This window comes from Scyliorhinus torazame, chromosome 6 (assembly GCF_047496885.1).
Source record: "Scyliorhinus torazame isolate Kashiwa2021f chromosome 6, sScyTor2.1, whole genome shotgun sequence".
In the NCBI taxonomy this organism is placed as follows: domain Eukaryota; kingdom Metazoa; phylum Chordata; class Chondrichthyes; order Carcharhiniformes; family Scyliorhinidae; genus Scyliorhinus; species Scyliorhinus torazame.
In genome coordinates this window covers 156,285,451-156,301,871 of record NC_092712.1, presented here as the reverse complement: position 1 = coordinate 156,301,871, position 16,421 = coordinate 156,285,451, and the positions used below count along the sequence as shown (strand labels likewise).

The window sequence follows — 16,421 nt, the reverse complement described above, 5'->3', positions numbered from 1 at the left end:
GACAGGGTAGAATAAAGCAAAATACTGTAGAATCTGAATATCTGAAATAAAAACAGAAAGTGCAACGACTCAGCAGGCCTGACAGCATCTCTGGAGAGAGAAACAGAGTTAATGTTTGGAGTTCAATATGACTCTTCTTCAGAACTCTTCCGGGCCTCTGTTGGGCTAATTTATTAATCTTTGTGTATGTTTTATACTTAGAAAAACAGGAATTTGTGTTCCACTCAAGTTTTGGAACAAAAACAAAACTTATTTTAATGTATCCAATGTCAGCCCTCGTATTTTTGAGAAAACAGCTCTGAGAGTGGGAGAGGAAAGGCCTATTGGTTTCTATGTGTTTGGAGGCAAACTTGTGTATGTAAAGCAACTAATTCTGAGCTAGCATCTCCAAAAATGACACTCCAAGGTCTGCAGTATTATTTCGGTAAATGCAAAAGGCCTTTCATGTACTACACTCAGCTCACATATTTTATTTACCTTGTGGCTAATGCTGGTCCATTGAAGCCAAGTTGACGGCACACCACCATGGCATCTCTGTTTGTCCACTGTTTAGCACATATTCCTCCCCAGTGCCCATCAGTCACAATTTCTATTATACCATTATATTTATTCTTTCCTTCAACAAGATGGATATAACCTTCAGAGATAGAGAACAAGAAAATGAGCATGTCGGCAGCTTCAGGTTTATTTTCATTATTCTTTCATGGGATGTGGGTATCTCAGGCAACAGCCCCACCCCAGGAGATTACTAAGTTTGTTGGCAGATTCTAAATCTTGAATAAAAAAGATTAACGCCAAATTCTATCATTTGCACTTCAGAAAACAAACAAAAATGTTTGTGAAATCCACAAAAACAACATTTACCTCCTGGGATTTGAAAAATGCTGAACTGAGCTGAAAATCCCTCCAGTTCCATCGAGGAGTCCGATCTCATTGTGATGCTCATTGTGTTGGAAGACCCCTGGAGCTGTGGTGGCACTTCAGATCCACAGAATCTAATTCAATGAGATTGAACAGGAAAAGCAGAATTTTCATTTTAACATATTTTAGCACAAGTAAACATCGGTACCTCACAAAAGTTGTAATACATTTTGTAAAGTTTAATTGTTAACCTTCATCCTACGATATCATAATTCCTGGTTCCAGTTTTTTTTAAATAAAATTGTTCCTGTGAGGCGGACATCGCTGATAATACAGTATTTATTACCCGTTCTTATTGGTCTGAGGCCCAAGCCTGATGTGCAGGGTTTTAGTTGCATGTAGGCCAAACCGGCAGATCCGCACTTGAAGTATATTAGTGAATCAGTGTGTTTTTGCAATACGTTAACAGCTGTTATGATGGTTTACTGGTGCCAACTCACAAATTGTTATATTATTGATTTCAATTCCAAATCTCACTGCACTGTCACTTAAAGTTCACAGCCCCTGAATTGCTAATCAAGGGCATCATAGCCATAAGCTGCACAAAAGGTTGCTGTAACTACAGCTGTGAATGATTTTGCTTTGGAATTATTAAGCTTCATAAAATTGTTCAATACAGTAGAAGCTGTTAACAAATTAATAAATAATTCATGAAAAACAATTATTCCATACACATGTTGTAATTATACAGTACACAATAAGACTCCTATAACCAGCATTTATTTTATAGAAATTATTTATCTTTCTACATATCTTAATTATTTGTTTTTAGCACACCCCTGTGGTGTCTTATAGCTTTCCTTGTTTATAATTAATAATTATCAGTGGTTACCTGCCCATTTCTACTTTGCTGGGTCCTTTGCCGTCATAAACAACCACATAATCATACTTGCATGTTCTGTGTTCTTCGATAAACAAAGAAGTAAAATCCAAACGAATGAGATGGCCAGGAGGAGCTTCAATCTCCCAAGTGCAGTCCATATTACTCGGGTAGGATTGTGGATAATGTGGTGTCTGAAATCTTCCTTCAGTCTGTCTCATCATACCGCCACATGAATCTAACATGAGGAATAGTGAACTAGAAGATTTGTGGTTTGCTTATTGGGTACAACCCATCTTATTGCATGTTATGAACTATTTAACAGTAATCCATAGCATTCAAAATGATAAATGTTATGCTGGAAGTAACTCACTTAACAATGACAGCTTTAATACCATCAAATAACAGGATTTCAGATTTGTCCTGCATTTTTATATTAACACTTTTGTGATTCTGAATTTACGTACTTTACCTCAGGAGTATCGTTTTTATGAATTATTCTTAAATCCAATAATATTTTGATAGGATTTTTCTTTTTTATTGAGAAAATATTTTATTGGAGCATTTGTAATTTTCACAATTTAACATGTTGACATTTCTAAAATAACCGCGCGGGTCGACGCACAAAATACCCCCTAAGAGAACAACAAACAATAAACCAAGTTCCCCACTTCTCCCCCCTGTCCCCAATTACCCGTATACTGAGTTCCCTGTCCTTATTTAACATTACCATGCCTTTGATAGGATTTTTCAATAGATTCTGTGGAAAAGCGGAAGAATAAGCAAAATTTTTGGTAGCAATTTGGATACTATAGGTAGGAAGTTGCTTATTAGAAATCCATACTACAATAATTTATAACCCCTGCAGGATCAGTTGTAAATCAAAAGATGTTTATCTGTGTTGAAGAGTCTGATTGAGTCATTAGGTGCTTTACGATTGAAAAATGTTCTATTGATTTCATGGATTGTTAAATAAATCTTCACTTACCTGAAGTTACAAGTGAGGAAGTAGATGGATGTACATTATCTTGTTTTGGTGGTATTTCTGTTACGACAAAATGAGAGGCTAATGTAGACAGGAGATGTCCATATGCTACAGATGTTTGCACTGCAACAGGACTAATAGATGATGCAGCTGAGGATAGAAACTCAGTGACAGGGTCTGTGATGTTGGCGACATCTTTTACATCCAATGAGGAAAAGATCTCCATATCTGTCATATGTGTCACATCATATTGACTAGTTTCCTCTTTTGGTATTGGAGCCTCTTCTGTGCCTTTTACCACCTGATCTCTTTGTGTTCCAGTGGATTTACGTGAAATGGCTTCACTGACACCTTCAGCAGAGTGTTGCACTATACTCTTCTCGGTAAGTCTGAATAATGGCTCAACGATGTTGGCAGTAGTTATAACATCCTGGAGTGTACTTGTACCTTTGGCTACTGAAGGCTGATCTTTGCCGTCTTTTCTGGTGATGCGTAAATCATTCTCCGTGGTTGTTACATTTACGGGAGCTTTATCTTCTGCTTTAGGGGTGATGAACTGTTGTACATCACCGAGGGAGTGCATGTGTGTCTGAAAATGACTCTCTTTGTTTAGGCTTTCCTTTTGAGGGACAAGATTGTTTTGCATTTTTCTTGTGTCTCCACTGGAAATGGTTGGTTGAAGTATTATTTCTCCAGTGGATATAATAGATTCCATACTTTCACTGCCTGTGGATTGCTGAAATTTACCAAAGGGTGTGGTGAATCTGGACAGGACAGAACTATCTACTGGTAGCACTGGTTGAAATGTGTGATCTATGCTGTATGCAATTTGTTGAACTGTATTTATTTCACTGGTTGCATCTTCATATGCATTTTTTTCACTACTCACTGTTTCTTGTGATCCTGTATTATGTGTAACAGGTGTATATAGCTTCATCCCATCATTCACTCTGGACCCAAATGACTTTTCCTCATCATTATTTAAAATAATGTTTGATTTTATATTTACTTTCCCCTGTTGGTCTACCCTGGGCTCTGCTGCTTGTGCAAAGCTTTGTGCTTTGAATGTTATAGATTCTACATTTATACCTGGAGCAGATGTCCCTGGAAAAGCTGTTACATCTAAGCTAGATATAGGTAGCTGTATTGTTCTCTCCACACTTTGTGGAAGACCTGTACCAGATATCAGCAGATGGTTCAGCCCTACCTCATAATCACTCGTTGTTCCCGAGAGGGTTGTTTCACCTCTCCTGATTGAATCCAGATGATGACCCTGTTTATTTTCTGCATGATGTGGAATGTCCTCTACTTTAAGTGTATTGGGATGAAAACTATTCTCGATAGTGGTCATCTCTGCCAATGCAGTATTGTCTAATCTTGACGCGATACTTAGTGAAGCTGGCAGATGTGTATGGGGTGTCAGTTGGGGGGCTGTCCAATCCTTCACAACCTTTCCCAAAATCATTTTCTCTTTTGTATCAACTGTATCTAGTTGACCTATTTTCCCTTCATTAAAATATCTCTCTATTTGAATAGGCAAATCTGATTTGTCACTTCTGCTCATTTCTGTAATAGACTTCTCCAGGTCCAACAACAAATGTGTGTTGTTAATTGCATCAAGATGCTCATCCTTCCACACCATATTACTTGACCCTGAAGACGGAAACTGGCCTAATATGTTAAAAGAGTTCCCATTGGGCTTTGAGACAGATTGATGATGTGGATCCTTTGTGCCATTGATAGCATACTCTGAAGGTGGCCCTGGTGTTACAATGCTAATGACAGGTGAAGATGTCTCAGTTTCAAATGTATTTGTCACTGCTCTTCCTAATTTATCATCAGCTACTGTTGAGCCTCTTGTAAATGATGATATTTGAGTTGGAGACTTTTGTTTTTCTGTCACCAAATGCATGTTCGGCTGAACAGTTTGACTTGTCATCACAGAGTTGGCTACATGTTTAGCAGATTCAAGAGTCTCCAATGAGATATTACCCACCATAAAATCTTGCTGATCTTCATAAACTGATGAAGAATGTTTTAATATTGGTTCGGTGAATTTGGTGGACGTCATTTCATTCAAACCACCATATTTGCCTTCAAATATGAATTTCTTATTCTGGTCAGTGAGTAAAAATGAATTTGTTAAGTCTGAATGGGTATTGCTTTGAAATTTGTTTGTAAGATCTGGACTTCCTAGATATGCTTCTGCCATATTAACTTTACTAAGAAGAGTATGTTTAGGGAGTTGATGTGTGACAGTTGTCACTTCATGCTGATACAATGTTCTCATATAGGGAATACCTCTTCCAGTAGGGCTGTTTTTGAATTTAAGTGGAGCTTGAGAGGGTTTGAAACTTTTATGCGCTGAATCATTGTCTCGTTTAGTGGTTTTTAGAGGTTCATCAACAGTCACATTCCAAATTTGTAACATCTCTGCAGTTATTTCAGAGGAAATCACGGTTGAATTGCTTTTCACTTTTGAATAGTATCCTATTTTGGTCTCATTGGTCAAGTTGTTCACCATTTCAAACTTAGCCCAATTTACACCTAATTGAGAAGCTGCAATAATTTTGTCTCTTTCTGTTTGTAATGGATACCTACTATTTGAACTTTTATCATTGTTCTCAGTCAAAAATGATTTCACTAATTCCTTAACATTATCTTTTTCTGAACTATCGATGGAAGAAGCAGTTGAATTTTCTGCAAAAGTGACATAAGTTGAAATTGAAGTTAAATTTTCAGAATCATAGAGATCTTTAATATTTTCACTGTGATAGCTGGGTATTACTGCGTTTGGGAACAGAGTTGTTTTGTTTTGGATCTGGGTCAGATCTGTTTCAGCAATCTCTTGTTTCTTGGAAACATTCTTCCAAGAGGAAGGTATTATTACTCCCAAAAACAGATTCACTGATTTGCTGTTAGAGGTTTTGTCTTCCAATTGTAGTGATTTATTATAAGCAGAACAGTCGTCATCAAGTTTATAACAATAAACATCCCATTTTTCCAGAAGGTTCTTCTTGACTCCATATGATATAATGCCGACTCTGTTCTGGCCACAGTTCCAGTTTCTATGTATCCTGGGATAAGCTACTTCTCCTGAAGAAATCCAACCTGCCCTGCATCCCTCTAACCCAGCAAGGTAGGCGGTGTGAAGTTGGTCCCTGGTTGCCACCACAGCCCCAAAGTCTTGCTCACAAGCCAGTTTAGCAGCAACGAACGTAAGTGAATACCGAATCCGTTGGTCATAATGAAAAACACCACTTAGACGCCCTGCACAAAAGAAAGCATCTGGTTTAAAAATAACAAGGCTGAGAAAAATGTTCCCATTTGGCACATCTTTAGGGGACATTTACTGTCACCAATTTTTTTTGAATTTGTTCTACAATTAATTCTTGTCAAGGTCCTGGGTATCTTGTTATATACATAAATTTGTTTCAACATTAGCAATGAGGAAACCAAGAAAAAAGATAAATTATGTATAATAAATAGACATCTTTGAATAATGGACACACAATTAGAAATCCTGTTCTTACAGAGTCATACTGATGTAAAACTCATATAGGATCCATGTTATTGCATTTATCCCATGAGTAAGCAACAGCTTAAAAACTCATGAGTTGCACAGTTGTAAAGCAGTTTATGAAGATCTTGTTCCAGTGTGTGAGATGGCAGTGTTTAGCATAAGGTATTCAATTTATGTTACACAATGGTAACATTTTTTAGTGTTTAATTCCCTATGGACCTGCCTTGCTTTTCAAAAATAGAATGAGTACATTAATACCTCATGGGATGTCAGGGTGTTCAGTGTTCAGATGAGACCTGAGTATTCTCGTCATACTTCTGCTGTTATCACATCAACCATACATAAATTTCACAATAGGCAAGTTCACTCAAAGGGTTGGATTTTGCTGAAAGGCAGGAGTCCATCACTGAGGATGAAAGCAGGGAGCAATCCAGCTTTGGTCCCACAATGGGACCCAGGAAAGCACTTTGCCAATGGTAACCAATTAAGAGCCCACTGCTGGGCCCACCATCCAATTAAGGATGGCAGCCTGTACCCAATAACCACTGGCCCAATCAGAAAGCTAGCAGTTCTGCAGCACCATCTTGAGGCCATTGCTGAGGCTGCAGCTGCAGGGAGTGGATATTTCAATGCCCAAGTGCCCTCGAAGAGGAGTAAGCATTGTTGGGAGGTAACAGGACCAGCAGGCAGCATTGGAAAAAGAGGATGGGGGTGTGGTAGGTCCTGTGCTAATGAAAGAGTTAGACATGGAGGTGGGCACTGCCACTGGAGTGTCCATGAAGGAGGCACCGCCCTAACCCACAGGTCACCTGGTTTCACTGGATGGTCTCCCCACACAACAGCAGGCCCACTCACATGGGCAAAATGTCCACAGAGGCAGAAAGTGGTCCCTAATTGACCACTGAAGTGGCTCAATTGAGTTACTCAACTTTTCGACTGCTGGCAATATGGCATGGCGGCAGTAAGTTGTTGGGCAGGTACACCCCATCCCCCAACAACATCCATGGCCATTTTCCCAGCCCCTCCATCTCCAAAGGCCTTAGTAAATTCTGATCAAAGTCTGACACACACTTATAGGAGTAATGCATATACAGGTTTGAAAATAATAATTGCATTGTCTAATAAGTTACTTGTTAATTAATAATTTGATAAATTGATTAAACAAAATGCTAAAATGATATTCTCACAAATGGTAGTATAATAATTCTTAGGTAAAGATTTGTTTAGCATTAGAGAATGTATTAATGGCTTCTTGTTTTCTTTAATTTAGTTGTAATCACCGTGATTTCCAAAACTCTAAAAATACACAAATCTTTCATTAGATTGAATCTATTTACAGTAGTTTCTGTCCAACTCTAATTACAAAGTAGAATCTGGGAAATTACGATTCCATTATAGACGAAGGAAGCACAACAGTTATAATCTTGATTTTAGTGCCTGCTTTTCTGCAAACATCAAAGAGTTTTATTTTTAAATAATCATATTATGATTGGAATTTTTGAACTACATAGTAACAGCTACGATATTAAAAAGAAAATATTCAAGTAAAAAGATCATGAAATAAAATAAAATTAGAGGTCAACGTCACACAATATATAACGGACTATATTTAATGGAAATGAAACAGAGTTTAGTGGGGTGTATCCCGGCACATGCAGCACTGAGAACGACCCTGCTATAAAACAGGACCCTGCTTCATTTTGGGGCCTCTGCGAAGAAGGTCCCACTCATCTCCTGCACTAACGAGCTCAGCTCGCCAGTACAGGAAGAGATCAGGGTGCTATTTTTAAATGGCGTCCTGATCTCTGAACCCCCCCAACACCCCAGCTTACCAATTAGGGAGTCCTCGAGCCCCCCATACTCCACCTCACAAGGGCAGGGCACCCCGTAGCCTGACCCCCTGCATGGGCAAGATGCCTGCGAACCTTGGCACTGCCAACCTGGTACCCTGGCAGTGTCCCTGCCACCCTGGCAATACCACCCACACACCCAGGCACTGCCAGGGTGGCACCCTGCCCAGAGTCAGACCACCCAGGGGCCCCCGATCACCAGGGAGACCCCCGCCCCCCAAGTGCCGGTACGCTGGTCCACATTTGTTAAAATCAGTGCTGAACAGCATCCGCTTGAGGTCTCCAAAGCGAGACCGTTAGGACCCACGCATTGGGTAACTCCAGCACAGACATATTCAAGTGAGGCTAACTACTTACTTGAATCTGCAAATCTGGATCACGCCCATTGAGGGCAAGATCCAGATCGCGACACCTCGCGAGATCGAACGTAATGAGCATCGTAAATCTCGCAAGAGGCCTCTCGTGAGATTTATCGGCCTTGTTGCAACCCGCACGGGACTTCCACCACACACCTAATCCCACAAAGGATTCCAACATCCCCAACCAAGCAATCTCCCCACCCCAAACCCCCAACCTGGTCAGATTTCTCCCCCTCCCCTTGACTGATCCAACACCCGCCCCCCCCCCCCAACCCACCCTGACCCCCTATCCCAAACCTGCAGGAGCCCCCTGCCCTTCAACCCAACCTGACACACCCCTCCAACACCAGCTAGACCACCCCCCTAACCCAACACACCCTCCCCCCAACCCAACCTGACCTGGCTGGGTCCCCTCCCACTGACCCAAACCTGGGTAGCCACATGCCGCCTGAGCCAGTTGGACCCCCAGACTCGAGAAAACCCCCATTATCCCCCCTGACCTGACTGGCACAGCCTCCACCCCAATGTCCGAGCCCCTTTGCAACTGATGATGCCGGTCAGGATGCAAGGGCATTTGGATTGGCAGCAATGGCTGAATTTCCACAAGTTGAGGGTTTCATAGATTGCAAACATGTGGCATTCATGGTGCCTTCAGATCATCCAAGATTATTCCTCAATCAAAAGGGATTTCACTCCATCAATGTTCAGCTCATGTGTGTATTCATGCATTTCTGTGCAAGATATCTTGGAAGCTGCTATGATTCTTTCTTTCAGGTCCAGTTAGGTCTCCTACAGATCTCCACACTTTCAATGAACAGATGACTCCTTGGAAACAAGGGCTGCCCTTTATGAACGTGGCTGATGGCATCTATGAAAACCCCCACAGCCAATGAGGAGAAAAGCTGCACAGAGGAGTAACATGAGCATAAAAGCAGCAATTGAGGAAACCATGGGGTAGCTGAAGATGTGACTCAGGTGCCAGGATGGATCTGGAGCACTCTTCAGCAAGGCTGTCCTGAATTATAGTGGTTTACTGTACCTTGTACAACAGTGTGAAGCAGAGAGAGTTGGAGCTGGAGGGGAGAAAAGACTGCATCCTCAGAGGAGGAGGAGGAGGAGTAGGAGCAACAGGAGGAACAGGGATAGCAGGAGGAGCCTGATTTGACCAGGGTCCCTGCAGCCACTCACTCAGTTGTTACATATGCTTGCAATAGGTTCATACAGTTACAATTCAACAAACCCCAGTCTCTGAAACCATACGGCCCACCAATGCTGAACTCACTGGGAACCCCCAGCACAAAGGATTCCCACAGTCAATAATCCTTCCATTTCATAGACACCTTGTGGTGAACCACTGTAATAGGAGATGTAAGGTAGGACCTGCACTACAGGTTTGCCGGTAGCTCCTGCCGGCTGGCTCCGCCCACGGAGAACTGTATAAATATGCATGACCTCCAGTGCCCTGCCATTTTGCCAGCTGCAGCAGGAGGCCACGCATCTGACTGTAATAAAGCCACAGTTGTACCCAACTTTAGTCTTTGTGCAATTGATCGTGCATCAAATTATTACAGTCAGATTTTCCACAGTATGGATATCAGAATTAAGCCCGATCGCCTGCAGCTGGATCCGCACTCGCCCGACGCCAGAAAAGACTTTACTCACTGGCTAACATGTTTTGAGGCCTACATCAAGGCTGCGGACCCCGAGCCAATGGAGGCTCAGAAGATAAACGTCCTGTACTCCAGACTGAGCTCCAGCGTGGTCCCGTTGATCCAAGACGCCATCCTCCCCTCCCGGGTCCATGTGCGACCAATGGGCGCTGCCATCTTGTCCCCCTTCGGCCATGGGCACCGCCACCTTGTCCCAACCCCGCAATGTGCGCACCATGGGCGCCGCCATCTTGTCCCCCACAGGGTCTCTAGACATCCCGATATCGGAACCGCACACGCTTGCCACCTGAAGCATCCGATGGCTACCTGCAGCTCACTTCGATGACGCTGGACCAATCTGGCCCGCACAACCTGGCCACCGCGTCGACGACGGTTAAAATCAACGGCCACGCGACCTCGTGCCTGCTGGACTCCGGGAGCACCGAAAGCTTCGTTCACCCAGATACGGTAAGGCGCTGCTCCCTCGCGGTCCACCCTGCCAATCAAAGGATCTCCCTAGCCTCCGGATCCCACTCCGTCCCGATCCGATGGATTGTACAGTCACCCTCACGGTCCAGGGTGTAGAATTTAGTAACTTCCGCCTCTATGTCCTTCCTAATCTCTGTGCTGCACTCCTGTTGGGCCTGGACTTCCAGTGCAACCTCTAGAGCCTCACCCTCAAATTCGGCGGCCCTTACCCCCCCTTACCGTTTGCGGCCTCGAGACCCTCAAGGTCGATCCCCCCTCCCTTTTTGCCAATCTAACTGCGGATTGCAAGCCCGTTGCCACTAGGAGCAGACGGTACAGCACCCAGGACAAGACCTTCATCAGGTCCGAAGTCCAGTGGCTGCTTAAGGAGGGTATTATCGAGGCCAGCAACAGCCCCTGGAGAGCCCAAGTGGTAGTGGTTAAAACTGGAGAAACACAGGATGGTCGTGGACTACATCAATCGGTATACGCAGATTGACTCGTACCCCCTCCCACGCATATCTGATATGGTCAATCAGATTGCGCAGTACCGGGTCTTCTCAACAATTGACCTGAAATCCGCCTACCACCAGCACCCATCCGGAAGTCGGACCGGCCATACACTGCCTTCGAGGCGGACGGTTGCCTCTACCACTTCCTTAGGGTCCCTTTCGGCGTCACAAATGGGGTCTCGGTCTTCCAAAGAGAGATGGACCAAATGGCCGACCAGAACGGTTTGTGGGCCACCTTTCCGTACTTAGATAATGTCACCATCTGCGGCCATGACCAGCAGGACCATGATGCCAACCTCGATAAATTCCTCCGCACTGCCACTCTTCTCAACCTGACCTACAACAAAGAGAAGTGTGTGTTCAGCATGACCCGATTAGCCATTCTCGGCTATGTAGTCCAAAATGGACTTCTCGGGCCCGACCCCGACCACATGCGCCCCCTCGTGGAACTTCCCCTCCCCCACTGCCCCAAGGCCCTCAAACGCTTTCTGGGGTTCTTTTCCTACTATGCTCAGTGGGTCCCAAACTATGCGGACAAGGCCTGCCCACTCATTCAGTCCACCCAATTTCCCCTTGCGGCCGAGGCACAACATGCTTTCGCATCAGAGCAGACATCGCCAAGGCCAGGATGCGCGCAGTGGACGAGTCACTGCCTTTCCAAGTAGAAAGCTTCAGACGTCGCCCTTGCCGCCACTCTAAACCAAGCAGGCAGACCCGTGGCATTCTTTTCCCGCACCCTTCATGCCCCGAAACTTCGACATTCATCCGTCGAAAAGGAGGCCCAAGCTATCGTTGAAGCTGTGCAGCATTGGAGGCATTACTTGGACGGTAAGAGATTCACTCTCCTTACGGACCAACGGTCGGTAGCCTTCATGTTTAATAACACACAGCGGGGCAAGATCAAAAATGATAAAATCTTGCGGTGGTGAATCGAGCTCTCCACCTATAATTACGAGATCTTGTATCGCCCCAGTAAATTCAACGAGCCCCCAGACGCCCTCTCCCGAGATACATGTGCCAGCGCACAAGTGGACCAACTCCGGGCCCTACACGACAGCCTTTGTCACCCGGGGGTCACTCCATTGTACCATCTGCTCAAAGCTCGCAATCTGTCCTACTCCGTCGAGGAAGTAAGGACAGTCACCAGGGACTGCCAGGTCTGTGCGGAGTGTAAGTCGCACTTCTACCAGCCGGACTGTGCGCATCTGGTGAAGGCTTTCCTCCCCTCCACCGATCGTAACACGTACATTCTCAGTGTGGTCGATGAGTACTCCAGATTCCCCTTCGCCATCCCATGCCCCGATATGACGTCTGCCACCGACATCAAGGCCCTCAGCGCCATCTTCGCTCTGTTCGGTTTCCCCGCCTACATCCACAGTGACAGGGGATCCTCATTCATGAGCGATGAGCTGCGTCAGTTCCTGCTCAGCAGGGGTATAGCCTCCAGCAGGACGACCAGCTACAACCCCCGGGGAAACGGGCAAGTAGAACGGGAGAATGGGACGGTTTGGAGGGCCATCCAGCTGGCCCTACGGTCCAGGAACCACCCAGCCTCGCGTTGGCAGGAGGTCCTCCCTGACGCTCTACACTCCATCCGGTCACTATTGTGCACCACCACTAATAACACACCCCATGAACGTGTTTTTACCTTCACCAGGAAGTCCACATCCGGGGTGTCGCTCCCGACTTGGCTCGCTGCTCCAGGACCGGTCCTTCTCAGTAGGCACGTCCGACTCCACAAGGCGGTCCCCTTGGTGGACAGGGTTCACCTGCTCCAAGCCAACCCTCAATATGCCTATGTTGAGTTCCCCGATGGCCGCCAATATACTGTCTCACTCAGGGACCTGGCACCGTCAGGTTCCACCCCAACACCCCCCCCCCCCCCCCCCCACCATCAATGCGCCCCCCCACCTCCCACCGCGCCGCCAATATTGACCCCACCAGACCACCCCCCCCTCCCCTTTTCCGCACAAGTGAACAAAGAGGACTTCTGCATGCTCCCGGAGTTCCCCGATGACTGGCCAGTATCAGCACCGCCATCGGTGCCACCTCCACCACCGCCAGCACCGACTTCGCCGCCACCGTTACGCTGCTCCCAACGAAGCACCAATGCACCGGACCGGCTGAACCTTTGACGGACTCCGGACTGTCAACATGGACTTTTCTTTCCCTACCTCTGTACATAATTGCACTAGTTGTATATAGTTTCACGTCACCCCCGCCGGACTCATTTTTAACAGGGGGTGAATGTGGTGAACCACTGTAATTGGAGATGTAAGGTAGGACCTGCACTACAGGTTCGCCGGTAGCTCCTGCCGGCTGGCCCCGCCCACGGAGAACTGTATAAATATGCATGACCTCCAGTGCCCTGCCATTTCGCCAGCTGCAGCAGGAGGCCACGCATCTGACTGTAATAAAGCCACAGTTGTACCCAACTTTAGTCTTTGTGCAATTGATCGTGCATCACACCTATTGCTCCATCCTGTTTAAACGGCTGGACTGGTTTGACATGGAGTACTTGGATAGTCAGTTTAAGAAGCTAAAACCGTCCCAGCATTGGGAAACTAAATTATGACATATGTTTGCTTTGTTAAAAAGAAACAAAAGGAGGAAACTAGATGAAGTGTGGGTGCATTTCTTTGCCGTTTCCTGCAGACTTACATGCAGGAAAGCTCAACATATTGGATGGACCCTGACAATACACTGAAGGTAAATATTATGGGATAGATTCTTACATTGCTGCATTGCAGTGTTATATTACAACTTACTGTCTGGAGCAGCTTCTGCAGTTTTACCTTGTATCACTGATAAGGAATGAGAGGGGCAGCAAGATTAACCCCAACACCTATACATCAACATAAAAGTGATTATAGCTGCACCCTTGGTGGTGGAAAGTGAAATACAGAGTAGAAATCCATTAGAGGAGCCACTAAACCAGGTTTTCAGGCAAGAGAACTCCGAGGCTAATCTTTTGCAATGAATACAGATTTTTAAAAATATCCAAGCTCATTTCCAATGATGTCTGATTATGCTTCCATGAAGCAGCGAATTGGGACTTTTTCTACATTAATGGGATTAAATAAATGTGAACTGCTAATGCTGATTATTGGTAGTCTCAGTCCTAGATTGCAATTGTAGTGTTAGCTGCTAACCTGCCTTGTGCCTCTGACAACTGTGTCAAACAGACCAAACCAAGTGGTTATAGTAACTGTACCTACAAACTGGAAATCTAATTCTCAGTTCTTAGTTATGCATCTCTAACAAAGTGTGATGTTTGGTGTATGATTTTTATTTTAGATATTTTAATGCCTTCAATAAGAGTTAGGCTGAAATAACGCAAGACGTAACTGAATATCAAGGCAAGGTGGGATTTGCCAAGAGTATTTAATTCCTTTACAGGAAATTACTATTCCTTTTCCAAGGAGATTACTTTTTCATCTAACACCGAACTCCTCACTCATTACAATCAAAGGGACTGTTTAAAAATGTCAAGGGTTTTTTGATATGCCAGAGGGAAAAACCAATTCAGAATTGTCAAACCCCATTAAAATCAGTAATACTGGAGTAAACTGTACAACCAGGACCAGTTTACTGCGACCCGTCACTTTCAAGTTTCTTTTTTTTTTAAATTTAAAAACTATTTAAAGTCTTTTAATCGTAAATTTTCGTACTTGCATTCTTTTAGAATCAATTGGTGCCTATAGTGGCAACAACAATCTAGACACAAATGTATCCACATGTAAATTGAGGGGGGTGGGGGGGGGGGCGGAATGTAGATTTGAAATAATCCATCTGAGGAGCCATCGTTAATCGCGAAAACGGGCGTGGGGTAAAAGTACTTACTGCTGAGATAGAAAACACAATCCAGCCCCTGAGCAGAAACACAGCCAAGGAGGAAGGGCAGCACTAACACGGCCAGGAATAAGAACATTTCTAGTGGAGGAAAACAGTTGGATCAGTGACCGGGTACAACGTAAGAAATATGTTTTTAAATATCTGTGTATCGACGCTCTTTCTTTAAGAAATATGAAGCAACAACGGTAGATTGCAGAAATAACACTGGCCTGAATACTCACTGTGAGCACGGTACACGCCCGGAGAGACGATCACAATGGTGCTAAAGTGAAGGAAGGTAGAGGCAGATTGAAGAAGTCCCGGCCCCCGTGCAGGATCATCCTCCTGACATCAACTCAGGATTTAATGAGCTGGATTCGGAGAGCAGGAAACAGCCCTCAACTTGAACTGACACTCATTCGTTGGACACACTCAAGCATGACACAGAGAGCAGGAGGATGGAAAACTATTCCAGCCCATAATAATAAAGTCTGGTTTTTTTTAAGCAGAAGAAATTAAGCGAATTCTTTATGAATTGTACTTGCTTGTTTAAAAAAATGACAGAGAAACTATGGACATGGTCCATGTTGCAACTTCCTGTAAACTCTAACCCTAGAGGCAATCCCTTCCAACACTAATCTAAAAATGGAGCAAGGTTCCAGCAGCCAAATCCATTCCCCCTTCCTTTGTGTGTTCTTAATTGGGTTTTGTTTCACAGGTTGCTAACTCATTTTTTAATGCCTCACTAAAGGTCCTGAAGCAATATTTCAAAGGTGATAGCAGTACATGTCACCGCAATGGTTTTCTCTCAATCTTCAATTGGCGTTGAACGCAGCACTTATTGGGGCAATTGTTGGGACATAGCCTTGGTCCACTGGCCTTTTTAATTCCCCTATGGATTCTGCCAGAAGTGAAGATGAAAGAAAGATGGACCCAATCTTTGAAAGTAAAAAGTTAGAGTTGAATGGTAGAATTTATCCCAAATGCCATCATTTACACTTTAGTAATTATTGATGTAAAGGGCGTGATTTAATGGCGGTGTGTCACTTAGGTGAGAGTGCGACGAGGCGGTTAGATCGCGGGAGAGGCCAAAATCGAGAACCGTGCCGGGCACAGTCCGTTTGCGATCTAACCGGCCCACTCCCATTGGCGAAATCAGTTGGAAGAGTCCAATCGCCTGTAGGAGCAGGAGGCGGTGCCGACAGTGTGTGCCACCCAGGCCAACACCGCACGCACAGCCGGTGTCCCTGATGGAGGTCTTGGGTGCAAATGTATCAGCCATGGGTCAGGATGTCCAAGGCCTGTGGGGGCAATGGCTGAGGCACAGGACAGGGCGGCCATGTCACAGGCAGCCATGTACCAGGGCTACATGGACATTGCAGCGGCTCTCCAGAGCACGGCCCAGTCACAACGGCTTATGGCTGCGGGCGTCGAGAGCATTGGCCTATCGCTGGCTGACCTGAGCCATTCCCAGAGGGACGTGGCCTGGTCCCAGATGGA

At 44.9% G+C, this 16,421-nt stretch overlaps 1 protein-coding gene across 2 annotated transcripts in view; it reads right to left on the bottom strand.

Annotated features, from left to right (window-relative positions):
* The window catches only part of LOC140425098 (uncharacterized), a 71,051-nt gene extending 55,633 nt beyond the window's left edge, over nt 1–15,418 (bottom strand). Inside the window, exons 1-6 of one of the 2 annotated variants that reach the window (XM_072508998.1) lie at nt 15,164–15,418; nt 14,931–15,020; nt 2,730–5,996; nt 1,754–1,979; nt 865–995; nt 478–637 (exon numbers count right to left, since the gene is read on the bottom strand). In XM_072508998.1, the coding sequence (XP_072365099.1) occupies nt 478–637; nt 865–995; nt 1,754–1,979; nt 2,730–5,996; nt 14,931–15,018 (3,872 nt within the window). In that variant the 5' untranslated portion in view covers nt 15,019–15,020; nt 15,164–15,418. Of the gene's footprint in view, nt 1–477; nt 638–864; nt 996–1,753; nt 1,980–2,729; nt 5,997–14,930 lie in introns of both variants that reach the window. The other variant, XM_072508999.1, reaches the window with a different exon arrangement.
* Between the last annotated feature and the right edge of the window lie 1,003 nt (nt 15,419–16,421).